Below are 24,185 nucleotides of genomic sequence, written 5' to 3'. Positions count from 1 at the left end.
AATAGGAGTTTAAGACTAGGGCATATTATATTAGATTTTATATATTTAAAATAAATATGAATTTAAACATATGAGTATAGTATTTCCTTGAGAGTGCTGAAACAGAAACAGGTTAGGCCACCTTTTACACTTAACCAGGGCAAAGTGAAAAATTAAACCATCAGTTTGAATGTCAGTAACATTCAAACATTCATCAGTTTGAATGTCAACTATAAAAATACAAATATGTATTTGGAACACTAAAGAATCCTAATGCTTTTGCACAGTTTCAGTTACATGTGCACACACAAAGACTTCACTTGCCTTTTGAATATTGAAACAACTATGCTGGTCAAAGTTATCAGCTTATGTATGTATTCAGAGACCAACAGAATCAGAAATTTCAACCTCTCCCCCATTGTCCTGAACAAACCAGGATCTGACAAAAGCCAGACAGGATACTCACATTCTGCTTTTAGAGATGGTCTCAGTCTTGAGCTGCTCATTCAGGAGGCAGTTTTGTCTCCATCCAAAGTAGTATAGTATTCAGATCTGCCACAGCCAAATTTGCTACTCTGATGTACCTGCATAATAGATGCCAAGTGGAGTATATCAGTTAGAGCACTATAAATTATTTGTGTTGTACAGGTTTTCTAAAACAAGTACCAAAATTTACTGCACATTCATGCAAGGCATCCTTTTCAAATACCTCTGATTTTAAATGCACAGAAGTTCAAAATTCCCTGAACATCAATCACCTTTTACATGCTATTGTTTACAATTCTATTTCATGCTTATTACTCTGAGATCATAAAAGTGACTGTAGTCTCAAATACTGTTTTTTACATACATTTTTGAGACATTTTCTCCCTCTGTATTGTGTACTGAAGTACTTTAATTCAAATAAGGATCAGGAGTACCTTCAACTAGGCTAACTGAAGTTATGTATCTAAGTTATCCAGTGTATCTGGATAACAAATTATTGCTTACAGGCTTGAGTATCTTGCAGTTAAAATATATTAGTTCAAGTTCCACATCACTTCTGTAGCTTCATATACCACACTGAGTTACACTTGAATGAGTCTTCATTACAACATGTTACTTTGGTAAGTTATCTTTGCCCAGTGCTGCTATTTACCATAACCAGACTTCTCTGGAAAGTGATACTATCTAGAGATCTGGAGAGGGCAATTTCTTTCTCATTTGACAGCATCATGCTGTTCATTCTGGGACATAGCAAGCTTGGTTGTTTAAAAAGTGTTTATGGCACTGAGAAAGCAGCAGAACTTACCTCCTGGCAAACCACTGTAATCCTAGCGTTTTTCAATTTTATGTTGTTTTGCTTAAAACCTCCTGATTTACTTCTTTTCAGTTTCTTAGTGTGAAGATAATCCTACACAAAGAAGATGAGAGTGAGTCATTATCTGTCATCTATGTTACAAAATTCATAATACCTATCTTTGTGAAGATTATACTCTTCCAGTGCTACAATGCCAAACAAAACACCTCCAAATCATATCACTACCTACAGCTAGAACTATTCAAACTAGTGTCAGTATAACAGAGTAGTCTCTATTTCTGCCCTATTTAGTAGTGTAACACTGCTACAAAATGTCAAACAGTTAACATATTACACTTTCCAAAAGTAAATTAATCTTCTCCAATAAAAAATTATCAAAGAGATTATGGTACACAATTTCAAACACTCAAGAAGAATAGGAATCAAGAGGGGAGAATGGATGAGAGAGGGAAAAAAAAAAAAAAAAAGATAAAGAACTAAATGCAGTTTTCTGAATACCTGAAGTACAGGGAAAATTGGTTACCTTTAGTGTATATTAATGTCAAACAGGGCTACATTTGGCACCTAACAGACTCAGTACTGTTTCAGGAAAGAAATCAAGCTATTAGGGCATCTAAGAAAAGCCCAGACTTGTAGGGTTAGATGAGACAGAACCCTAACTAAGAACACAGACCAGAAGAAAGGGTAAGTTTTCTGGGCAGATTTGTTGCTCTCAGAGCCATGAGTTTGAGTTCTGTCAGCTTGAGAAGAGGCCTAGAAAAGGCCTGGAAAAAAGGCCTGGTGTTCAGCCATGTCATATCAAAGCACTTGGAAAATATATCAGACAATAAAATCAAATATTATAAAATAGATCTTTAAAACATAAGTTTTAAAAGCATAGAATTAAAAAATATATTTAAACAGAATCTTTGTATGAAAAATGAAGCAGAGTATCTAACTTTTTACTGCAAGATAGTACCAACAGAACTTTCTGCTCAAAGCACTGCTAAAGCCATCTTTCTGTGTTGTCAGTCTTGTCAGTACTGAGTTCACATGCATTCAGTTGTCTATTTCTGATAATTTTTTTAACTGGACCATAAGAACATTTATGGATTCTGCTTTTTCCCATAAACATCTCTCTTCAAAAATAGATTTAGGGCCAAACACTAAAGTGTACTAAGAATTTTTACAAGAGCCAAAAACAACAGTGTGATACCTCTCTTTTTTATATCAACACGACTTCAGTAGCTCAAATTAACTTACATTGGATTTATACCATTAAAACTCTTCAAAAGAGTTGAACTACTGGCCCAGCATGGCATGCAGAGCATATTGGGGTTTTTTCTTTATAAAATGAAGAATTTCATGGGTGACGAAGAGGGAGAAGAGAAAGCTGATGCAGTTATTTCCCCTCTGCTCCCCCCTCACTGCAGGTACCTGACTGCTCCTCTGTCAGCTCCTGAACACTGCCATTCCCAGCAAGGTCACATTCAGACTGCTAAGGCTGGGTGAGGGCAGACAATCAGAGGTGCCACCTCATCAGTCATGCCAAACCAAGCTGTCCTCACATGCCCTTCATTTGTCCTGAAAATGGCTTCAAATTAAACTCAATTATAATCTCAATACATCATCCATCTTAAAATTTAAACTATACCATCTACTACTGGATAGTATTTTGAAAATATTACTGTATGCAGAAGATATGGCTTAGGTCAACTTCTTACAGGTCTGACAGTATTCTGTTTATATTTCAGTCATACTGTTTTCCAAAGATCAGTAATTCTGATCCCTGGGAACACTGTGACATAGCATTACTAGAGTCAGTTATGAGTAATCAGTTCCTTTCCTAAGCCTAGAGAAAGGTACAAGAATCACTATTAAGATTAATCTATAGAAAGGTTTGGTTAAGGCTTTACAAGGGTTTAAGAAAGTTTGTTTAGGCCTCAAAGCAAAGCCATCCATCTGCTCTGAAGACTCACTGCTGGAAGAGTTCAACTTCTAACACTGCCATCATTGTGTCCTGCCCACAGCAAGAGAACAAGTGTTATGCCTCCTGCTTTTAAGAACACAAATCAGCACTAGTTTTAATTAACTTCATTGGTTTGGAAACTAGACTCAACATACATTTTTAACTAAGAGAATTTATATAAAAGCAACAACCAGATGCTCCTCTAGCATATGTCTATCCATTTGCTGGTAAAGCGTCATTTATCAAAACTTTAAAAAATGGAATCCAAATACAAGTCAGACATATTACCTTGAAACATTTCAGGAATCAACTGAAAATCAAATGTGTCCAGGAAGCACCTGAGTCTATGCAACCTTCTGAAGTGGAGACCGTAGGAAAAACACTCAGAATACAAGCTGCCAAGTAAAAGGAAACAGCAAGGAGTCCTTGGTCTGTAAAGCTACTAAGTAAGAGCACAGTAGTTCCTAAAACGTGCAGCCTCTCTAAGCTGTGCATGATCTATTTCACAGGCTCTCCAGACCTTGGAGACTTTATTCAAATAAACTGAGTGAAATGGTGAGATATACAGAGGCGGAATGACTGATGCCAAAACAGTATTACGTACAGAATGAAAAGTCAAAGGATAACAACACTAAAGCAAGGGGCAGTTCTGCAATAGTGACATTGGATCCAAATTCAGGAGTCTATACAGATCTGTTAGAGTTATTGTCTTTCTTCCAGTCTCTTTTATGTATACAGACGGAGCTTTTCTTTTGCTAAGGCAAGTCTTTTTTCACACTGTGGGAATAAACAATACTTAGTAGGACAGTGTCCCACCTCACCATCATAAACCAAATGCTTTACGTACAGGCAGTTCAGAAATTATTGGCAGAAATAAAATCTAATATAGCTCACCAGCATGTGGAAAAAATTTAAGGTCCAATTCAATGAAGTCAGTGTGATGTTGCCCTGAATCGCCCATCTGCTACCTATATTAAGTAGTAAAACATTCTCTATATAAATAAAACATACTCAGTTTTTATCACTTTTGACATTACTTACAGTACTAAAATTTTTGTCGTCTGTCAACCTGTATTTTTAGTGCTCTCTGGGACTGACTGCCACAGCTTCACCTGGCAAAATTATAGGTGTTCCTAACCCAAAGCATTTGAAAACATCTACCATATTAGTTAAAAAATATCAAATTTAAGTGATCACAGGTGATTGTAAAAAGTGGATTTCGAATTTCTCAAAAAACACAATCCATGAAATAGTAACTTTACTTTTAGCCCTTTACATTCAGCTATCTACCCATCTACCATACTTTGTACTAGGTAGCTGCATTCAGAGTGACTATATATTGAGCATGGTATATTTGAAAGGGCTTATTGTAAAGAATCATATAAATTTTATTAAAATAATCACTGTACCCACACAATAAATGTGACTGTAGTATGAAAAACACAAACCTTAAGGATAACACAGACAACTAAGTTCTCTAGTATATTAAAAATTATTTTTCCTCCCCCAAGTGATTTTGGAAGAGTTGGTCTCAGATCAAAGTCCCATTCCCAGGAAGATTCTTTATTCCTGAAGAAAGCATATCAGCAGCCTCAGAGTCTCAAACAAGTCTTCACATGGGGTCTCTTTCCTCACTTGGATGATTAAAGAGATATCACTTCAAAGGCTCTCTGTATGTACAAGTCACAGTGAAGTCTCTCCTAGGCTTTGAAAGGGCAGAAAGCTTGTCTGTCATGTCCCAAGCTACCCGTGTCATCACTGCCAGAACAATTACCAAATACCCTGCCCAATTTGGTAGATTCCCCAGCATGGATTCTCCATACAAACAAAGCTCTATGTCCTAAAGCCAGGAACCTGTCACTTCCCAGAAGCAGCATCAGCCATTGCCAGGGCAGCCCACAAGAGAAGCACCACATTCAGCCAGCATGGTCTGCACACACCCCGGGTCACTGTGTCATCTCCAGGCAAGGGAGGACCTCAGCTACAGTAAATCAGGTAATGGAAATCAGACTATTACTACGCCCATCAGCTTCCCTTGCTACTTTACAATCACTGGCAACTCTTTTACAGATGTCTCAGTAGGATAGAATAGTCCTTGCTAAGATTTTCTGGAGTGGAACAGGATGCAATGTCTCCTCACTGGCTCCTAGTAGTCTGTAAAATATTTGATTTTTTTCTCTGATGAGTTTTCTGGGGATAGGGTAATGCACAATCTCAACCTTCAGCTGTCACTGGAACCAACTCCTAATCTCATTCAGGAATTGTACTGGCTTGGATTTTAGAGTCTATGTACACACTGACATGCTACATACACGTGGTGCTACATACAGAAACATTAAAACTATCTATTTCAGTGATTGCACCTTGTCCAGCTAAGTGATCAGAAAAGAATAAAGAAATTATCAGGAAGGCAATGTCAAAGTCACAAAAGGCAAATACAATAGTGATACTGTTCACTAGCCAAGTATATTAGTTCACTTTAATCTTTTCTAAGAGCACATTATATCACAACTCCTTATTATATGACCTAATTTTATTTTACTGTATCTGCCTGTAAGAACATTTCTTAATGAAAATACAGCATTAATCTTTATTTGCTTACTTCACCACTACAAAAGCAGTTACTAATATACAGTTAAGAGGGGGTTTCCTAACACAGACTGCAGTTGTGGAAAGCTGGCTGAGAAAAATTCAGTTTTGAGTTCACCAGCTCAAAATGTCCTATGTTCCATAGATGTGTTAGCTGGGGGCCTGCCCTAAGGCCTGTGTCATAAAGGCAGAGCTGTGAATGACAGAATGACAGCTGATGTGACAGCCACTCCATAAGCTTTACATATTGCTTTGGCAAGGTCTGACTGCAGGTCAGTTGAACTTTCCTAACGTTGTTTTTATTTCAGGAGCGATTTATTGCTCAGTGTGTTTGTTACATGTGCCCCTCACAGAAACTGCACTAAAGCAGAGGCAGTGGTCAGGAAGAAAGCTGGACAAGAGCAACAGCCCAACTTCTCTCTTACCCCTTTTTATTTATTCAGATGCCTAGCACTGCAAGTATTAGCTCTTTATAATTAATGCTCTCGTTACAATAATTTAGAACAAATCTCAATCTAAATGCAGTTCTGAGTTTGAAAAGAAAGCAAAGTGAGTTTTATATCTAAAAAAGAATGCTTCTCTTCTGAAACCATGTAAAACATTTCAGCTTTTTCTGTAGATTACAAACTCTTAATTCTATTCCAGACTCTGGGATATATAAGCACTAACATCACTACTCCCAGACCACATGAAGCAGTTTGTCATATAAGACGAATCTACACGAACATTAGAACAGAAAAACCAGATTTTTCCTCCAGTGATTCATAACACACAAAGTACATGATACCACATTAGGCTGTGAAATCTATCTTCTGTCCTCCATGTATAGCAAATCAACATAATCAGCATAACAAAGAGATTATAGGAAGAGAGATTTGTCATCAAGGTGTCAATCATTTATGACATACTGCACATTCCCAGCTCTCAAATCCACCCTCCCTGAATGATGAGACCAGCAAGCAATCCCACAACCAAACCATAGCTGTTAGTTACACAAAAACAAGGTCTGAAAGCCAATGTCTTAGTTACAGTTTAGTTCAGTATCTGTAACTACAACTTGGAACACCACTGCTTAAGAAAACACAGAGCATAGTATTTTAATTTATGTATCTGAGCCTTCTAAATTGACTTAATCTGACACTATTGACAGTAACTCTAGAATATGTGCATTAACTACGCCTTTCTCTACTGCAGATTTACTTCTGATTTCCATACTTCATGGGAAGGAGTTCAGTATTGTTCAGTATTCATGCCCAACTTTATAACTCCCAATTATCTCTATCTCTATATATATATATCTGTATCTGTATCTATATCTATATCTGTCATACACAGGACTTAGAGTTTTCTCATAATCACTGAGAATTAAATAATATTCACACTTACTACTGTTTCCACCTGTATTCTCTGGTATTTAGTGGTGAAGTCTAAACAGTAACTGTCAGGAAGGGCAGTTTAAAATGTTTTACTTCACTGTATACACAGGTAAGCAACAAGTACTCTTGACTTCCAAGAGCTTTTCTTTAGATTTTGTTAGGATAAATAGTTAAAAAACATTCCCAAAACACACTACCCTGCAGAGTTGGTCTTTCAGACAATCCTGAATGAACACAGTTACAGTCCTGCCACTGCTTCAAGATGTGCACAAGCCTGCCGAGACAGGAGGGAAATTATAAAGGTAAATGATGTACTCAGAAAATGTGGCAAACTCAGTCCGCCACAAACATTACCAAACTCATAAGCCCTGGCTTCAGAAAAGAGAGTTTCTTTGTAGCACTTTATTTCTTGAGCTGATTTATATGGAGAATTCAATCTCTAATGCCCTGGGACAAAACCTAAATTAAACATAATCCATCTTATGAGTTACAGCAAAAAAACATTCTGGACAACATCAGGTTTTACTACACATAATGGCTTTATGAAATGTATAAATGTTACTGATCTATAAAATACATTTTTCATTCCAAAATACAAATTATAATTCATATTTATGCAGGACTTTGCCTTTTAATGTTTTAAACTTACTTTTAAAAGAAAGACACAGGATTGCCAAATTAAAGATTTATTATAGTGTTTTTATTAACAAGCTTTCATTGGAAAGTTCTGGACTTATTAACATAGGAGGCACATTGGCTTCGATGTTTGGCATTTGACAGTCAACAGAATTGCACTTAACTGTGATAGCCTTGCTACAAGAGTGTGAATTTTCACTGCAACCCTCATAGAGAGCCTCTCTCACCGATCTATTAACTTGATGGTTTTTATCATTTTGTTCAGCCTTCAAAACCTGGTCATTCTGCAAAGAACATTTATCTAGCTTGCTCTCAGCTTTCTTTTTCTGCTTTGACACAGAGGTTTTCTTGCTTTCAACCTCGTTTGCTTCTGTGCCACCCTTTTCATCACACTTGTCCATCTGCTGACAGAATCCCTTTTGGTTATTTGATACACCGCTCTCACATTCAGAACAATGCCCTATTAGAGGACCTGTGTTTCGGCACAGGAACTGTGAGGAGCTCATCACCTTTGGAACAGTCCTTATGCTTTCCTCTGGGTTTTGATGAGCATGTGAATCTGTCCTATTTATTCTTTGATGTGCCTGAAACTGCTGCACAGACTGGAGGAAAAAATTTTTAGGCAGAGAGTTCTGCGTCATCGTTCTTTTAAGCCTTCTCTGAAGGCAACTGCAGTGGAGGACGTGCTGGACTGGGTGCACATAACCTTCTGCAGCTTGCTGTAAAGCATTTATAGGGGCTACAGAGTTCTGGATCTGTACAGTTCCCAGTGAAGGAGAACACTGATAAGAGAAAGTATCGCTTAACTGTTGACATGACTGTGGACTCCACTTCACCGCCACTTGTTTATATGCATCCGGACAGCTGCACTGCCTGTTCTGAGAAAAAACTGAGCATAAGGTGTGTTGGTCAACACAAGTCTGCAGCATAGCTGAACTAGCAACATTTTTTATGCTTTTACCCACTTCACTATTATAGGCCGAATGCATGCATGTATTTTGGGGTCTGCTGCTGAAGAGCTCTGAGCAGATACAAGTTTCTTCATAAGTCACTTTCTCTGTGGGGTTACAGAGTCTCATTTGTGATGCCAGAGGCTCAAGCTCATAGTGCTCATGCTCCATTTCTGGTTTTTGACTTCTGCAGTCCAGCTGACACTTACTCATGGGATGTGATTTATTTTGACTTCTGCCTCCCTGGGCTCCTGCAAAGGTCTGAGAGAAATCACTACACCACAGTTTTTTAGGCAGTGGGATCTGGCCACAGGTGCCCTGGGGTCCGAGGCATCGGCACATGCACTGGAAGAAGAATGTTGCAAAAGCCCAACTAATGCACATGATAAGCATCATAAAAGTGCCAAGCTGTGTGTATGCCAGCACTGTAGAGGGCATCATCATTGCTCCAGCTACAAACGTAGTCAATGCAGCCATTGCAATAGCAGAACCCATACGGCTTAAAGAAAAAATCACTTTTCCCTCTCGATCAGGGTCAGGGGCTAAGCGATAAGCCACTCCATAATGAACAGCAAAGTCTACAGATAAGCCAACAGCAACTGAAATAGTGACAGATTCTAACACATTTAGCTCCCATCCAAGAAGAACCAGAGAACCCACAGTGACAAAAATAGTTCCAGCTATTGAAACTATTGCATAAAGGCTTATAATTATATTCCAAGTTGTTAGAAGCATTACACTAAATGCAACAGCAACTGAAAGACCCATGGCAATCAAAGTACCATCAGAAAGACTGTCCTGAAGATCATAAAACTCAAGGTTACTCACAAACCAACCATTGCTAAGTCCTTCAGGAGCAGAACTAAGCTCACTTGAGATCCATGAATCCACCTCTTTATAGAACTGATGCATTTTCTCATAAGCTAGGGTGAAGAGGTAGGTGCTTTGGAACTCCAACACCACTGCCCTGATGGTGTCATTTAGGTCAAAGCGAGGCCCTGGGGTTTTACTATCTAAATGATACCCCGTGCTTCTCTCTAGCTCCATTATAGCTCTCTTGATACATAATTCAAAAACTTCTTGTTTGTACGGAAAGCTCCAGTGGCTGCAGCAGGGGTAAAGAGATGGCTCATCACAGTCTTGATTTTCCATCCACTGCTTAAAAGTTTCAATAAAGCAGCTTGTGAAGTCTTGTTCTTCAGTTTGGTGATAAAATGTTTGATTTCTTAACTTCTGACAGAAATGTAAAATCCAAACCTGCGAAGCTGGGCTAGCAATATTAAAACTGCTATCTAGTTGCAGCTTTCCTTTACTTTTAGGATTTAAAGGGTCACCATTATCCTCAGGTGTGACACCCCAGATTACTGTAATTGGCATGTGGAGCTCTTCTCCATGGTGGACACGTTCAAACATAAAAAGCTTTTTGTATTCTGCATCATATCGTTCAAATGGGTGAGAAGACCTAAATACTTGAAACTCAGAGAGCTCCAATGACGGCAGTTTCATCTTTGGATTTACACACACAATATATGCTCCACCAATTGTTAAGGCAAAGAACCAGAAAAGCCAAATATATCGAAATTTTATAACAATGCATGGCAAAACCTTTTCAAAAAATATCCTGGAGGCTTCTGAGACTGCAAAAATTATTTTGTGGAAAATTTGGCACAACACCGTCCAGCAGTTTTTGTTGTTGTATGCCCTCTGCTGAGGTTTCTTAAAGCAACTGAAAATATTGAGAAGGTATCGTTCATGTAGCACAACTACAGCAGGTAGCCATGTAACCATCAAAACATAATTCACCAAAATGGCAGTGCCAGCATAAACACCAAAACACCTGATTGCTGTGATATTGCTGACATAATTAGCATAGAAGGCAGCAGCGGTGGTAAAACTTGTGACAAACATGGAAAGAGCAGCGTGCTGCAACGTGATGCTCACTGTCTCAGATGTACCAGCATGAGGCTTATCAAATTTTGTGTAGTTCCAAACGTCACACAGGACAAAAGCATCATCGGCTCCAATCCCAACAAGAATAATCAATGCAGTGAGATTCATGAATGGAAAGAACTCAAATTTAAATACTACCCGATAGAGAAAATAAGAAATGATCAAGGAACTAATTATTGCAAACATGGTCATCAGCGTGATAAACATGGACTTCGTATATATGCACATAACTAATAAAACAATTACAATGGCTATGGCAGGATACACAGTATCCATCAACAGGTAATCCTGAAACAATCTATGTTTTATTCCAAACTCAATCCCTGTGACAGTTGTTACGCCATCAGAAGCGTTCCAGTTCTCAAAGTTATCCAGGTAAATACTCATCATGCTTTCCCCTTTCTCAGTAGGAGAGAAGAGCATGCTGTATTTTAAAGCTGGTAAGATGTAGTCAGCTGTCTTTGGGCTTAGGAAATCCTTGTCCACTATATAGTGAAGGATCTGGTAAACAGCGTTGTACTTGGTACATTTGCGAGGCACATTTGTACACTTGAGTTGGTCCTTCCTTTTGGCATTCATATCCCAGCAGTCTGGCCCCAGGGTTCCATTGTAGTAGTATTTGGCACAAGTGCGAAGCAGCTTTAGGGTGTGAGAGACATCCCGTTCTACAATTTTTTGACACGATGATCTGTTGTTTAGAATAGCAATATAGTTGCCCAGTGTCCAGCTGGGACAGCACGAAGCAGCAGTGGCTCTCTGGCACAGATCACCAAACTGGGAATGGGATCTGATCTGTATAAAGACATGAAGGGAAAAAAATCCAGTTTAAAGTAATAGTCTGAATGATTAGAAAAATTCACAGACAAAAAACATCCAAAGTGATGAAAATTTAGCTTCCGATCCTTTTGTGTTAACATTTTAAATTCTTATTTCCACACTCGCTGTTTTTTATTAGCATCCTCTCTACATGCAGCACATTAAACCAGCAGTAACTCAGTATAGTGACTTGTCACGGTGGCATAGAAGTGTCAGAAGCATTAAGAATATTGTAATTCTAATGTTTGAATATGCCTTGGCATTTTTTTCCAGACTGAGGACTGTTAACTCTCTTCTATTATCTCATATATGGTCCTGAAAATAAACAATCAGTCATAAACCGATGAAGTTCGGGATTCTGCTCGGAATCATATACTGAAGTTCCAAGGAGAGGCAGGGACTTTCCATCCAGAAAGAGGATGTAACAGCTTTAAGACATCTCCCATCATCTTCTACAGCCCTCACTTTATGAGTCATTTTTAGCTCCCATACAGCTGGCAGACATTTCCTAAAACCAGATCAGCCTGCCACCCAGGCACTCCCCATCCCTAAGGCACCCAGGATTTCTGAGGCACAAACACAAGAAAATTCTGCTGTGGTATGGAGCATCCCAAAATAAGCCCTCCTGTGGTCATGCCTTTGAATGCTGTACCCACTGTGGGACTGAGTCCCAAGAGTTGGAAGGAAGTAAAGGAAGATGCAGCAGCAGCAAAGCCAGAGAAGGGACAAGCTGGCACCAGTGTCAAGGGCAGAGAGGGCACAGAGCTGGGACATGGGGGAAAATGGTTGTTGTGAGCTCCAGTGACTGCCCAAAGCCCAGGAACTCCTACCAGAGCATTACAAAAACAATAGCAACTTTAACATTTTGGTTACAGAATCTCCTTGGATAAGGAGTGTTAATCCTTTATGCGGATATACATTTTTCACTTCAATAATATTCCAGACTTAGCTGAAGCCAGTAAGAGCAAGACTTAGCTAAATTGCCATAAACATTACAGACAAAATTGAAAGCATCTCTAAAATAAGACAGAAATACTTAAGTAACAAGGTTCTATCATGGAAATTTTCTCAAGTCAAGAAAACCCAATATTAATAGATCACAGGGAATATAAATCCTAAAGCCAGAAATTCTGCCCTGTAATATGGACAAAATAGAATTAATCCTTCAAATACCTGTATATATATATATATATATATGTAAAATTGAATCCTTAATCAAGTTACATGAATGAACACATATTAATATAGTCACATAAATAAAGTCATGCACTAAAGAGTTGACAGGATTGGACCCTGCATCCATCTATGTTTTAAATTTAAGTGATATGAAATATAACACTTTAATATTTTTTTGTTTTGTTTTGCTTTGCTTTATGAAAATTACCCAGCTTTATTATGAGCAATTCTTTATAATGTATACAAAAAAACTGTACTTGGGAATTCTCATGGTAGTCATAAAAGCTTTAATATGGACCTAATTTTGTCAACCAGTTTCTGAACAATAACAAACTGGCATTCCAAAAAAACAGGATAAATCAGATTTGATTGTTTCCAGATAAAAACACTTACACATGCAAGCTCAGGAAAAAAAGAACAACCTACTAAATAAAAGGAAGCACAGGAATAGCATATCTGTATTTTTTTATGGCTTGTGTCCAGGTTAATCCAATGAGGATATAATAGGCAAATAGGGAGGAAAGGACTGTATTTTCTTCTCTGTGTATTTAAGTTCAAGATGGGACACTAAGGTTTATATGTTGTTCTTCAACACTTGCAGCAGGCCATAAATATTCTTTGGTAAAGTAACTCTTGCCAAACATAAAGTAACATGAGCTGGCTGCTGGAAATTAGAAATTGAAATACAAAATTTAGCTGTGGCTAGCTCACTAAAATATTATGTAAAAAATTAATATATTGTCGCACTGGGCTTTGTTAGTGATCCAAAGAAACTAAAAAGGCTATTTTGTTATTGCCAGGTTTGGTCAGCCACTGGCAAAGTTTTCATTTATTTTGGAACAAGAAAGACAACTAAGCTGTACAGCCTGCACACAGGCTGTATCTGAGGGCAAAATTTGCCCAAACGGATCTGCATAGTGTCAGAGAATCATAAATACACAGTTTTGGAGAAGCAGTCTGAGGAGATAATTTACAGTCTTTGAAGTTTATAAAATAACTGTTTTATGGTTTATAGGGAAAACATTCCACAATTAACGGGAGAAAGAGAGGGTTCTTCCTACCCACATAGTAAAAAAATTAGACAACCTTCTACAGCTAAGTTGTATATTATTTCCATGAAGATTATAAGACTAGCATATGCCAAACAGCTGCAGGATGGAGCCCATACATGTCAGTAAAACATACAGTTAAGGTAGTTACAAGCAGATGGGAATACAATTAACACATAGGGGATATAATGTTAGCTCATACTAAAGCAAATACTAGTTGGTGCTGAAATCCTGCTTATCATCATAAAAACACACAAATTCTAAGGCTTGCATTTCCAGAAAAGAGTGTCTGGTTTCCCTGTCTTTGCATACAGAAAGCTTTGCTGCTTTTTTCAACAGAATTGTGGCCCTAAGTAAGGGCTAATTCAACAACAAGAAGAATTACAGCCAGAGGAGAGCCTGTAAGACCAGAAGGTCTCTAAAGTCATCAATTCTTCTGATAGCTGCAGTGCAAGTCATCATCCTCTCTGGAGACTTGATGCTAGCAGAACTTATCATTCAGATGTGAGGCATTCATGCCTTCTACAAAGTGTCAGAAGTGCTTATAAATTGTTAGAAAGTGTTTGAATCATTTAGACACATTATTATTAGTAAAAAAATTTAAAACAAATGCTTCAACCCCTTCTCACCACTGTGTATCTAATTTTAATTCACAACAGATACACACAGACCAGCAATAACTGCAAAACTGCTTATTGATTTGTTTGCCTACTAACTAGTTAAAAACCAATGCTATCACGATGCACTGTTGTTCTGCTCAAGTGAGGAGCTTGATAGTTATATTCTTAAGTCAATACCTAGATTACAAAAAAGATCCATGGAAACATTATCTGCAACATTATTCTTTATACATACCTATTCCGCTGTGGGTGTAGCTGAGGTAGCCACCATTTAACTTTCTGAAGTGTTCTTATTTCATAGAAAGAGCTATTTTTATGGATACAAAATGTGTGGTGTTTGGTATTTGAAGTCAATTAGTTTCATCCTTCCCAAAGAAAATAAAGCAGTACTTGAAATAATAGATTATATTATGAAGAAATATTTTTCTGTTTCTATTCAGACTGCAACCCTTCACAATGATCTATATTACCTGGGATTTACCTGCATCAGTTGTCTATGTGACTAAACTCCTACGATTAAATGCACAGATTACTATTTCCTCCTCGACTCTTAATTTTTACCCTTCTAAAAGGTTATTCTCCACTGACCGAACTCCTGATTATCTCCTGATTGAAATGGGATATGATTAGTCCCTAGCTCAGTTCATTCACGACTGAGTGGGGTTAGTTTAAATTCTGTACTGTGCTCACCTGCTCATTCTGCAAGAAAGAGACAAAGGGCAATCACAGGAGCCCAACTGCCTGTGCAATAATCTCTGAGGGGCAAATAAGGATCATCTCATGAGCATCTAAAGACAAAAAACCACTTATATAAACAGAAACCAACCAGAACAAAATCACATCCTTGTGAAAAAACTGTCTGCTTAAGGCTTGGACTGACATATGCTCTGCTGGGTCAAACACTGGCTGAATGGCTTGGCCCAAAGAGTAGTGGTGAAGTAAGTTACCTAAGGGTAGAAAGGCTCCACAGAGGGCCCTGGACAGACTGGATCAGTGGGCCCAGGCCAACTGTGAAAGCTTCAAGAAGAACCAGTGTTGGATCCTGCACTTGGGCCACAACAACTCTATGAAATGCTACAGGAAGAGTGGCTGGAAAGCTGCCCAGCAGAAAAAACCTGGGGGTCTCGATCTACAGCCAACTGAATATGAGCCAGCAGTGTACCCAGGTGGCCAAGAAGGCCAACAGCATCCTGGTCTGTATCAGCTAAAGAGTGTGGCCAGCAGTGGTATGGAAGTGATCATCACCCTGTGCTCAGCACTGGTGAGGCTGCACCTCAAGTGCACCCTGAGTTCCAGGTCCCTCGGTACAAGAAGGACGTGGAGCTGCTGGAGTGTGCCCAGAGAAGAGCAATGAAGCTGGTGAAGGATCTGGAGCACAAGTCCTGTGAGTAGCAGCTGAGAGAACTGGGGTTGTTTAGTCTGAAAAAGAAGGAGACTGAGCGGAGACCTTATTGCTCCCTTTACCTGAAAGGAGTTTGTAGTGAGGGGGGTGTCAGTCTCTTCTCACTAGTTACTAGCAATAGAACAAGGGGAAATGGCTTCAAGTTCCACCAGGGGAGGTTTAGGTTGGATGTTAGGAAAACTTCGTTACAGAAAGGATTATTAAGCACTGTGATGGACTGTCCAGGAAAGGGGCTGAATCCCCATCCCTGGAGGTGTTTGAAAATGGTACAGATACTGTGCATAGGGATGTAGTTTATCAGGGGACTGGTAGAGCTAGATCAGCAGAGCTAGGTTAAAGGTTGGACTGGCTGACCTTACAGGTCTACTCCAACCTGATTCTATGAAAACGCATGTCAGCAGACTGCCAAATGTCTTTCCACACCAAGTCAATACTACACAAAATGTTATGGTTACTCAGCAGTTCAAAGGGATTCACTCCAGCAAGGGATAAGCTTGTATTTTACATATCTACCTACTGAATGCTGATTTTATTTTAGCCTTTGTCAGTAAACTTCCATCAGTTGAAACTAGACATCAATTTCAATCAGAATGATAAATAATCTTCTAACAAATATAAAGGAAGCTATGGGAGCCTCTGAAGCTGGATATTACAGTGATTATTTTGACTATGCAAGGCACTGAGTACAAGGAAAGGCAAGAAAAATTACAGAGGGGCCAGACAGAAATGGCCAAAATGCATTCTTTTTTTTTTTTTTTTTTTTTTCTTTAAAGAGAACATTAATATTACTCTGAAAGTGTCAATCCACATCTAATCAATTTGGCCGTATTTCTACCTACTGTATCAATGTTCCTTTGACATCCACCTGCCAACCTATTTTCTTTTTATGCTAAAAATACCAAAAAAACCCAACTCCAAGACACTACAAAACTGAGCTCCCACTAGCACTCAGAGAAATCTGCATTTGCAATGAAGTTACAGCAGTTTTACCTGAAGGTGAAGAAGCAAGAAAAGTGGAATTATTTTCTAGGAAACAATGACAAAGATCCATGGCCTAATATTCCAAGAGGAAACATAAAGCAGAAGTTAAGATAGTCCTTTCTGCAAAGAAACTTTTAAAGCAATGCTCCTCCACCCCATTCTGGGTGGAATTAGTAGCAAAGTCAAATAAATTCCTTGATATAATCTGAATGTACAAGTTGAAAGTTGATTTATAACTTTATCTGGATGCTTACTGATGATCAATAAAAAGGTGTGAACAATGTGAAGTCCTCTAATATGCTACTGGGTGGCAATGGTATCAAAACAAAGCTACAAATACATGCTTCATATATGCAAGTTAAACAAATTAAATGCCATCTTTACTTACCCTCAAGTTATCTACATTGCACATTGACTTAATTGCATTCAAATTCCACAAATTCTCTCCTCCTGTTGATGTAAACACCACTCGTGAATAGCGATCACCTGAAATTACAGGAGGGGGGTGTATAGATTATTCAGGTGTGTCTAGTATCAAAGATTGAGGCAAAATCCCACCATCCAAATGACACCGATGAAATCATTTTCCGGTTCTGGGAATCCACCTCTTTTTCAAGAGCAGCTATTTATCTGTAAGACTCTCCACATGGAAGTTTCAGCTTCCTTAAAGTGCTTAGAGTAAACATTCCATCTTCAATATTATGTACAATTTAGAAATTCTATAGATTTCTATTCAAGCAAAATATCTTCTGAAATATGACAAACAAACGAAAATCAAAAGATCAAATTATCAAACTATGAAATTTTTTGCACAGATAATAGTAATCAAGGGCTGACTGGGAATATAAATAATAACTATAAAGCTATATCTACAAGAACGTTTTTGCTTTAGAAGCAAATAACTGCAGTGGAAACTGTCATAATATCCTGGAGGCTGTTTTTAGGAATTCTACAGTTCAGACACATACAGCTTAAATTACAAATTAAATCACATTTATTAGAAAGTATCTTTTAGGAAAGAAAATAATGACTTAGTGACAATCAGATCTCCTTGCATAGCTAACAGGGGAAATACATATACAAACACAAATATAGGGTACTGCGTAACAGAATATGGTATTTTGGGTTAAGAAATGTTATCACATTAATCATAATATTCCAAAATAAAAAATGCTGAATTTTTCCCACTGCTCTAAATGTGCAGAATTTTTGTCTTTTATAAGACCGTAGTGAAAAAAGACTCAGGGGTACTGCTTTAAAATCTCTGACCTCTGATCATAAGATTGAGGAAACTGAAATCCTGAAGCAAAGAAAGATACCAAAAGTGACAAATACAGGTCAAGAGGAAATCAGCTGTTTTTTTTACATAACAGACTGGCACTTTCCCACAGAATCATAATTCTTTCATGATCGCCAGAACTGAGACTACAGAGAAACAGTAGTGGAAAGAATAAGAGTGAAACTTTGCAGAAACAGCAGGCATGATAAGACAAGTTAATTCTGCTTCAAGTTGCAATTAATGCTCTGTACGGTTTTCAGTTCATTTCCTTTTCCTTACATGAGATCTGCTCAGTCTACTTCGGTTATACTCACAGGAGCAGAAATTATGACCTTGCTCAAATCCTCTCACTGAAATGGAAGACCATATCATAATTGGGAAAAAATAGTAATAAATCTTTTTCATCCAATTTTTAGTGGTTATTGCTCTTTCAGATCAATTAATATATACAAATAATTTCACAATCATCTTTTTGTGCTCTGTTATCAGTCCTCTCATATTGAAGTAGCTGCAAAAGAGCTCAGGTCATGCTATGGATAAACACAAGATCTGCATCTGCTAATGCATATTCTCTGCCAGAAAAGGACTTAGCATAGTTCTGCAGTATGCCATGTATAAAGTCAATAAAGACTTCTTTGTCTTTTTTGTCCTCTAGTTTAGCTTAACTTCAGAAAATACTTGTAAATGTGTGGTAAAATGGACTGCTTCCCCCCCCAAACATTAAATTTATTGACTTTTAAGCCAGGAAAGGACCTGGACATATACTGGGGAAGCTGCGTGGCTCAATGGAATGCTCTGAGCCTTTGGGCCACTAAAAGCTGCCAGGCAGGGAATGGCTCTGGTTGCTCCCTGAGTGGGAAAATTCAGAGATGGTCTGACCTGCCAAAGAGCACAAATTCCAACAAGACTCACGCGGCGCAAAATATAAAGTAACCACACAAAATGGAATATATGTGCTGACTCAAGAGCCGTGGGGTGAAATGTAATGTGGACACAGCAGTACACTGAGAACTGTCTCCTGAATCAGCAAAATGCCAGCACTGCCTTCCTCTGTTTATGATCTTTAAAATGTATCAAGGCTAATCTCATCAACAAGACTAATCTCATCAACAAATGCCTCTCTTTTGACAGGACTAAACAGATAAAATGATAAAGAGAATGGCTCCTGATATTGCTGCCAGACAAGTAATTCAAATTGGTATCAAATACAAGAACTAAAGAATTCTGGGAAAACATGAATAGAAAGGGAAGACCCGCAGTTACCAATTTGCAACCTCTGGCAATAATTCATGAGAAAAAGACATTTTTAACTATAAAAATTCAGAGGAAAAAGGAGAAAATTCAGCAGAGAAAAGCAATGAGAAGTGGTGACCAAGATCAACCAGCAGCAACAGGGACCCTGGAGAAGGAGCAGAGGACAGAGGGGATGAGCAGCAGCAGCACCACAACCACTGGCAGCCAGAGACACCACAGCGAGGCAGAGATTCTCCAGAGGGTGAAAAGAACAATCATCTGTCCCTTTCTTTCTCCTTTTCTTAAAAGCTGCTTCCTGGAGTGATTCGTTTATTTATGAACATGCTTTCCCTGCATTTTCTCCCGCTATTAACTCCTTCCTAAGACTCCTTTTCAGCGTGGTGTTATTTTCCCTGAAATAAACCATTGTAATTCGCTTATACCATAAAGTTGGTTAACTTTTGCAATTTGTGGGACGTATGTGAGCAGTGGCTAATATTCCCTAACAAAATATAAACAAAATATAACAAAATATAAAATAATAATAGCTACAGATCCTGATGGTACTTTGGGTGGGGCTATTTTTAATGTTTGTTTCTACGAGGTGGGTTGTTTTGTTTGGCTTGGGTTTTTTAATGTGTTTAAGTTTTTACGTTGTTTTTTTTCTTTCTTTCCTAAAGAACTCCCTAAATTCTGTAAAACATGATCTGTGGATGCCTTTTAGAACCTGTATAGGAAAAGTGTTTTGATTGAGTTTTTTTAAATTGGTTGAAGAGATAAAACACAACTTCTTCCTTAGTCCAAATTAAGTTCTATCTTTGTAGCCATACACAAAGCACTGCTCTTGCAATGATCAGCATTATCAGTAACTAAGAAAAATTTTCACAGGAAACAGAACCACTTAATGAAGGATTTTAAGTAAATACAGTTACTTTCTAGAAAGAACCAGTAGATCATCGCTTTTTAGCCCAGTTTCTTCAAAGGCTTCTGCACACAGAAAGAAGGTGCTTACTATATGGATCTGAAGCAAAAGGTGTTTTCCTAACAAGGCATACAATATAGAGAAGAGCTCAGAAACCCAATTCAACTGGCAGAATTTTTTAGCATTTCTTACACTGTTTGTCAACTTACTTGGAATATCGCAGAAAAATGTATCCTTGTGGAAGTTCCACTCTGCTTGCCTCTTCTCTCTTTCATAGTGATCATCTGACCATCTGTCATCCTGATGACTGAAACACAATAAATAAATGGTTTTACCTTGCCTTAGCAAAGAGAATATCCAAACAAGTTCCATATGTTAATAGCTCTTACAATTAAGAAAACATATTTTTTACTAATGTTACTTTGGTATTCAAGAACTGAAACATTCACTGATTTTTTTTTGTTATTATGGACTTCAAAGAAAACTACATCGAGACTGAAAATACCCACAATTCAAACAGATAACTAAAATTATACATACTTCTAAAGAGCTCATGATGGGAAATAACCTAGTTCTAGGTGAATGGCCTTGAGAATTATAGAACAGATTCAATATTCATAGGAAATCACTGGCAACATGTACATTAACTTCACAGACTACTGGAGCAAGTGCTATGTACAAACAAAAAAACCCAACTAAAAATAAATGTATCTTTAATACATACCTTTTAGCTTGCTCATCTGCATATTTGAAAGGATAGTTTGCCAGTGTTGCTTTGTATCCTGTGTTTTTTACCATATTGTTCCATGTGACCAACCTCTGTCCTATGGCTGTCCCTCTTGGTTCAAAACCCTAAGAATTGCAAAATTCTATTAATATTTTTCATTCTTTAGCTCAAACAGGAAAGTGGAAACATAAAAAGTGATAGATAGTTTTCATTACTGAAGCATGCTTTTCTCCAGGCATCTACTTTTAAAAGTAAAATGTTTTGACAGGTCAGACAAAATAATGACGAAAGGTAGAGAGTGATAAGGGATTAAGAAGTGCATGTACTACTTCTCTCTGGGAAGTGATGATTTAGTCTGTAAAATGTTCAACACTTACTTTTCAGAACAAAGGTGTTCTCCTTTTCTGTATCCCAGTTATCACTCTCTACTGATTAAACATGATTAGGAAACTCTCGAGTATATTTTTTCATTTCTTTCAGAATAAGGCAAATATTTAAATAATTTTGAAAGTAATAATTTTGAAGCTACTTATGGGTAAGGTAACTCATTAAAAGTAAGAAATGAGCACAGCATTTCACAGAATCACAGAATGTTAGGGGCTGGAAAGATCAAGTCCTGCCAGGACATGATCACCTAGTATAGGTCACAGAGGAATGTGTCCAGGCAAGTTTTGAATGTCTCCAGAGGAGACTCCAAAACCTCACCAGGCAGCCTGTTCCAGTGTTCTGTCACCCTCACAGTGAAAAAGCTTTTCCTTATGTTTACATGGAACCTCTTATGCTCAAGCTTGCATTCATTATCCCTTGTCCTACCATTGGACATCACTGAGAAGAGCCTGGCTCCATCCTCCTGGCACTTTACTTTTGTAAAATATTTGTAAACATGAATGAGGTCGCCCATCATTCTCCTCTTCTCCAAGCTGAAGAGCCCCAGCTCCCTCAGCCTTTCCTCATAAGGGAGATGTTCTACTCTCTTAATCATCTTGGTTGTTCTGTGCTGGACTCTTTCAAGCAGTTCCTGATCCTTCTGGAACTGAGGGGCCCAGAACTGGACACAATATTCCAGATGTGGCCTCACCAGAGCAGAGTAGAGGGGGAGGAGAACCTCTCTCAACCACCCCCCTTCTAATGCACCCCACGATGTCATTGGCCTTCCTGGCCACAAAGGCACATTGCTGGCTCATGGTTATCCTGATGTCCCCAACTCATACTGGTACCTGGGACTGTTCTTTCCCAGACGTAAGACTCTACACTTGCCCTTGCTGTATTTCTCCCCTTGTTTTAAATTTCTCCCTGACCAACCCTGCAGCCTGTCTTGGTCCCTCTTCTGGGGTGTCAGCTACTCCTCACTGTTTAGTGTAATCAGCAAAGTTGCTGACAGTGCATTTTGTCCCCTCATCCAGGTCACTGATGAATATATTTAATAATACTGCTCCCAGTACTAACCTCTGAGGGACTCCACTACATGCAGGCATCCAACTAGATTCTGTCCCACTGACCACATCTCTCTGACTTCCTTCCTTTAACCAGCTCACACTCCACCTCACTGACAAAAATTACTTTCTATCTTTCATTATGGATATAGTTTCACCCCCAGAAGGGCACTTAGAATCCCCTTTCCTTTAATAGATCCTGGCTCTCCGTCTTGGAAACCTGATTTAGAATGTATCAATGTTATATGTGCTGTAGATTTAAAACTGGGATGACTTTACATAATTCAATGTACAGCAGTTCTCTTGAAGGACATATGAGCTTTCAGTGGCAAAATGCAGAAATAATTTAAACTAGTGGATGATGTTTTCTGGTGGCAACTGCATGTTTGTATCACTGTTAGCTGCTCCAACGTCATGATGCAATTTTTAATTTTTTTTTTTTTAGTCAGAGGAACTACAAGAGTCTTTACCACTTCATTTATTTTGTGGATTCATTAGACAGAACTGGCTTCTGCAAGCTTATTAACAAACGAATCTCCCAGAAAACTGATTCCCAAACAGATTCATAGTACAGGGAACCTCCTGGGCAGATCTCAGTTTAAGAGGAATGTATTGATTGCTTCACTTGCACCTGCTGTTTACTGCTATCACTGATACACCAGCAAACCAAAAATACTTGTCTGACAGGACATTTGATTAATATTTACCTACCAGCAATGGATCAGAGAAATCTGGGAGATCTGGAACTAATATTCCAACAAGGGCACACACCACTATCAACACAGTACACATGCCCAGGACCACCACGGGCCAGTCAGCAATCAGCGCAGCGTAACTGCAGGGGGGGGTGTAGAGAAAAATACTTTACAGAAATGCAAGTTATACACAAAATTAACCCATACCTATATCAAGAACCATGTTGAAACACTGACCTTTTTTCTGTATTTTTCTTAAGTGAGCTAGCTATCACACATGGATGGAACCCATTTGTACTCAATTTATTTCTACACTTTTTTTTTAAAGTAAGAAAACACAAAATCCCCACACATTTTATATCAAATCTCCCAACTGAAACTTTCTGTTCTTACAAAGAAAAGCTTTTTATATCATACTATTACTTTTTCCACCAGGATGCTGACAAAAATGCAGGCTTTAGCTCAGATTTTCTTTGTGCTGCTACAGAGGTAGTTAACTACTGAAATAAATATTTGTTGGTTAGGTCATGTGCAGTACTTAAAACTGCCATTGCAATGATGTACATACAATCTACATAAAATGTTTTTTACAGAGAAATGCAAAAGAAAAGCATACGTGAATTGAAAAACATTATTTAACACCATTTTTTAATAAAAAAACTTTTTCCTTATTTTATACTCCACATTTGGCATGGGTATTATCTATGGCTGTGGAACACTAGCAAACAGATGCTTTCTTCAAAAATTAATGATAGAAAACACTAGTTTCTTTTTGCCACATTATGCTTTTTTTAAGAAAAATATGTAAGTGAAGAAAAATCTACCTTTAAGTAGAACCCAAACCACCCATCTTGTCTATATTCAAAACAATCATTAAAAAACAGTCAAACCCTAGATACTAAAGACCCATAAAATCTGTTGTAAATTCAAAGACACAAGGAAGTTGTGATATGATACATAAACTAATCAGCGTTAATTGTTTAGACTTCTAGTATAACACAAATCCTTGATTTTGGCTCCTAGATCACTATATTTTAAGAGTGCAAGAATTTTTTTCAGAAATATAACTTTTATTTTATAAAGCATTTTTACTTCTGTTAAATTGACAGAAAAGTATCAGAAAA

General features: G+C 38.0%; 1 protein-coding gene across 4 annotated transcripts in view; it reads right to left on the bottom strand.

Moving 5' to 3' along the window:
- Positions 1 to 7,870: 7,870 nt before the first annotated feature.
- Positions 7,871 to 24,185, bottom strand: part of DISP1 (dispatched RND transporter family member 1) — a 98,609-nt gene continuing 82,294 nt past the window's right edge. For all 4 annotated transcript variants that reach the window (XM_071739726.1, XM_071739727.1, XM_071739729.1 and 1 more), the window contains 5 exons: positions 23,078 to 23,201; positions 20,931 to 21,058; positions 20,416 to 20,513; positions 17,161 to 17,258; positions 7,871 to 11,520 (listed from right to left, as the gene is read on the bottom strand). In XM_071739726.1, the coding sequence (XP_071595827.1) occupies positions 7,882 to 11,520; positions 17,161 to 17,258; positions 20,416 to 20,513; positions 20,931 to 21,058; positions 23,078 to 23,201 (4,087 nt within the window). In that variant the 3' untranslated portion in view covers positions 7,871 to 7,881. The remainder of the gene's footprint in view (positions 11,521 to 17,160; positions 17,259 to 20,415; positions 20,514 to 20,930; positions 21,059 to 23,077; positions 23,202 to 24,185) is intronic.

The sequence above is a fragment of the Heliangelus exortis genome, chromosome 3 (assembly GCF_036169615.1).
Source record: "Heliangelus exortis chromosome 3, bHelExo1.hap1, whole genome shotgun sequence".
Lineage (NCBI taxonomy): Eukaryota > Metazoa > Chordata > Aves > Apodiformes > Trochilidae > Heliangelus > Heliangelus exortis.
This window is presented reverse-complemented; position numbering and strand designations above follow the sequence as displayed.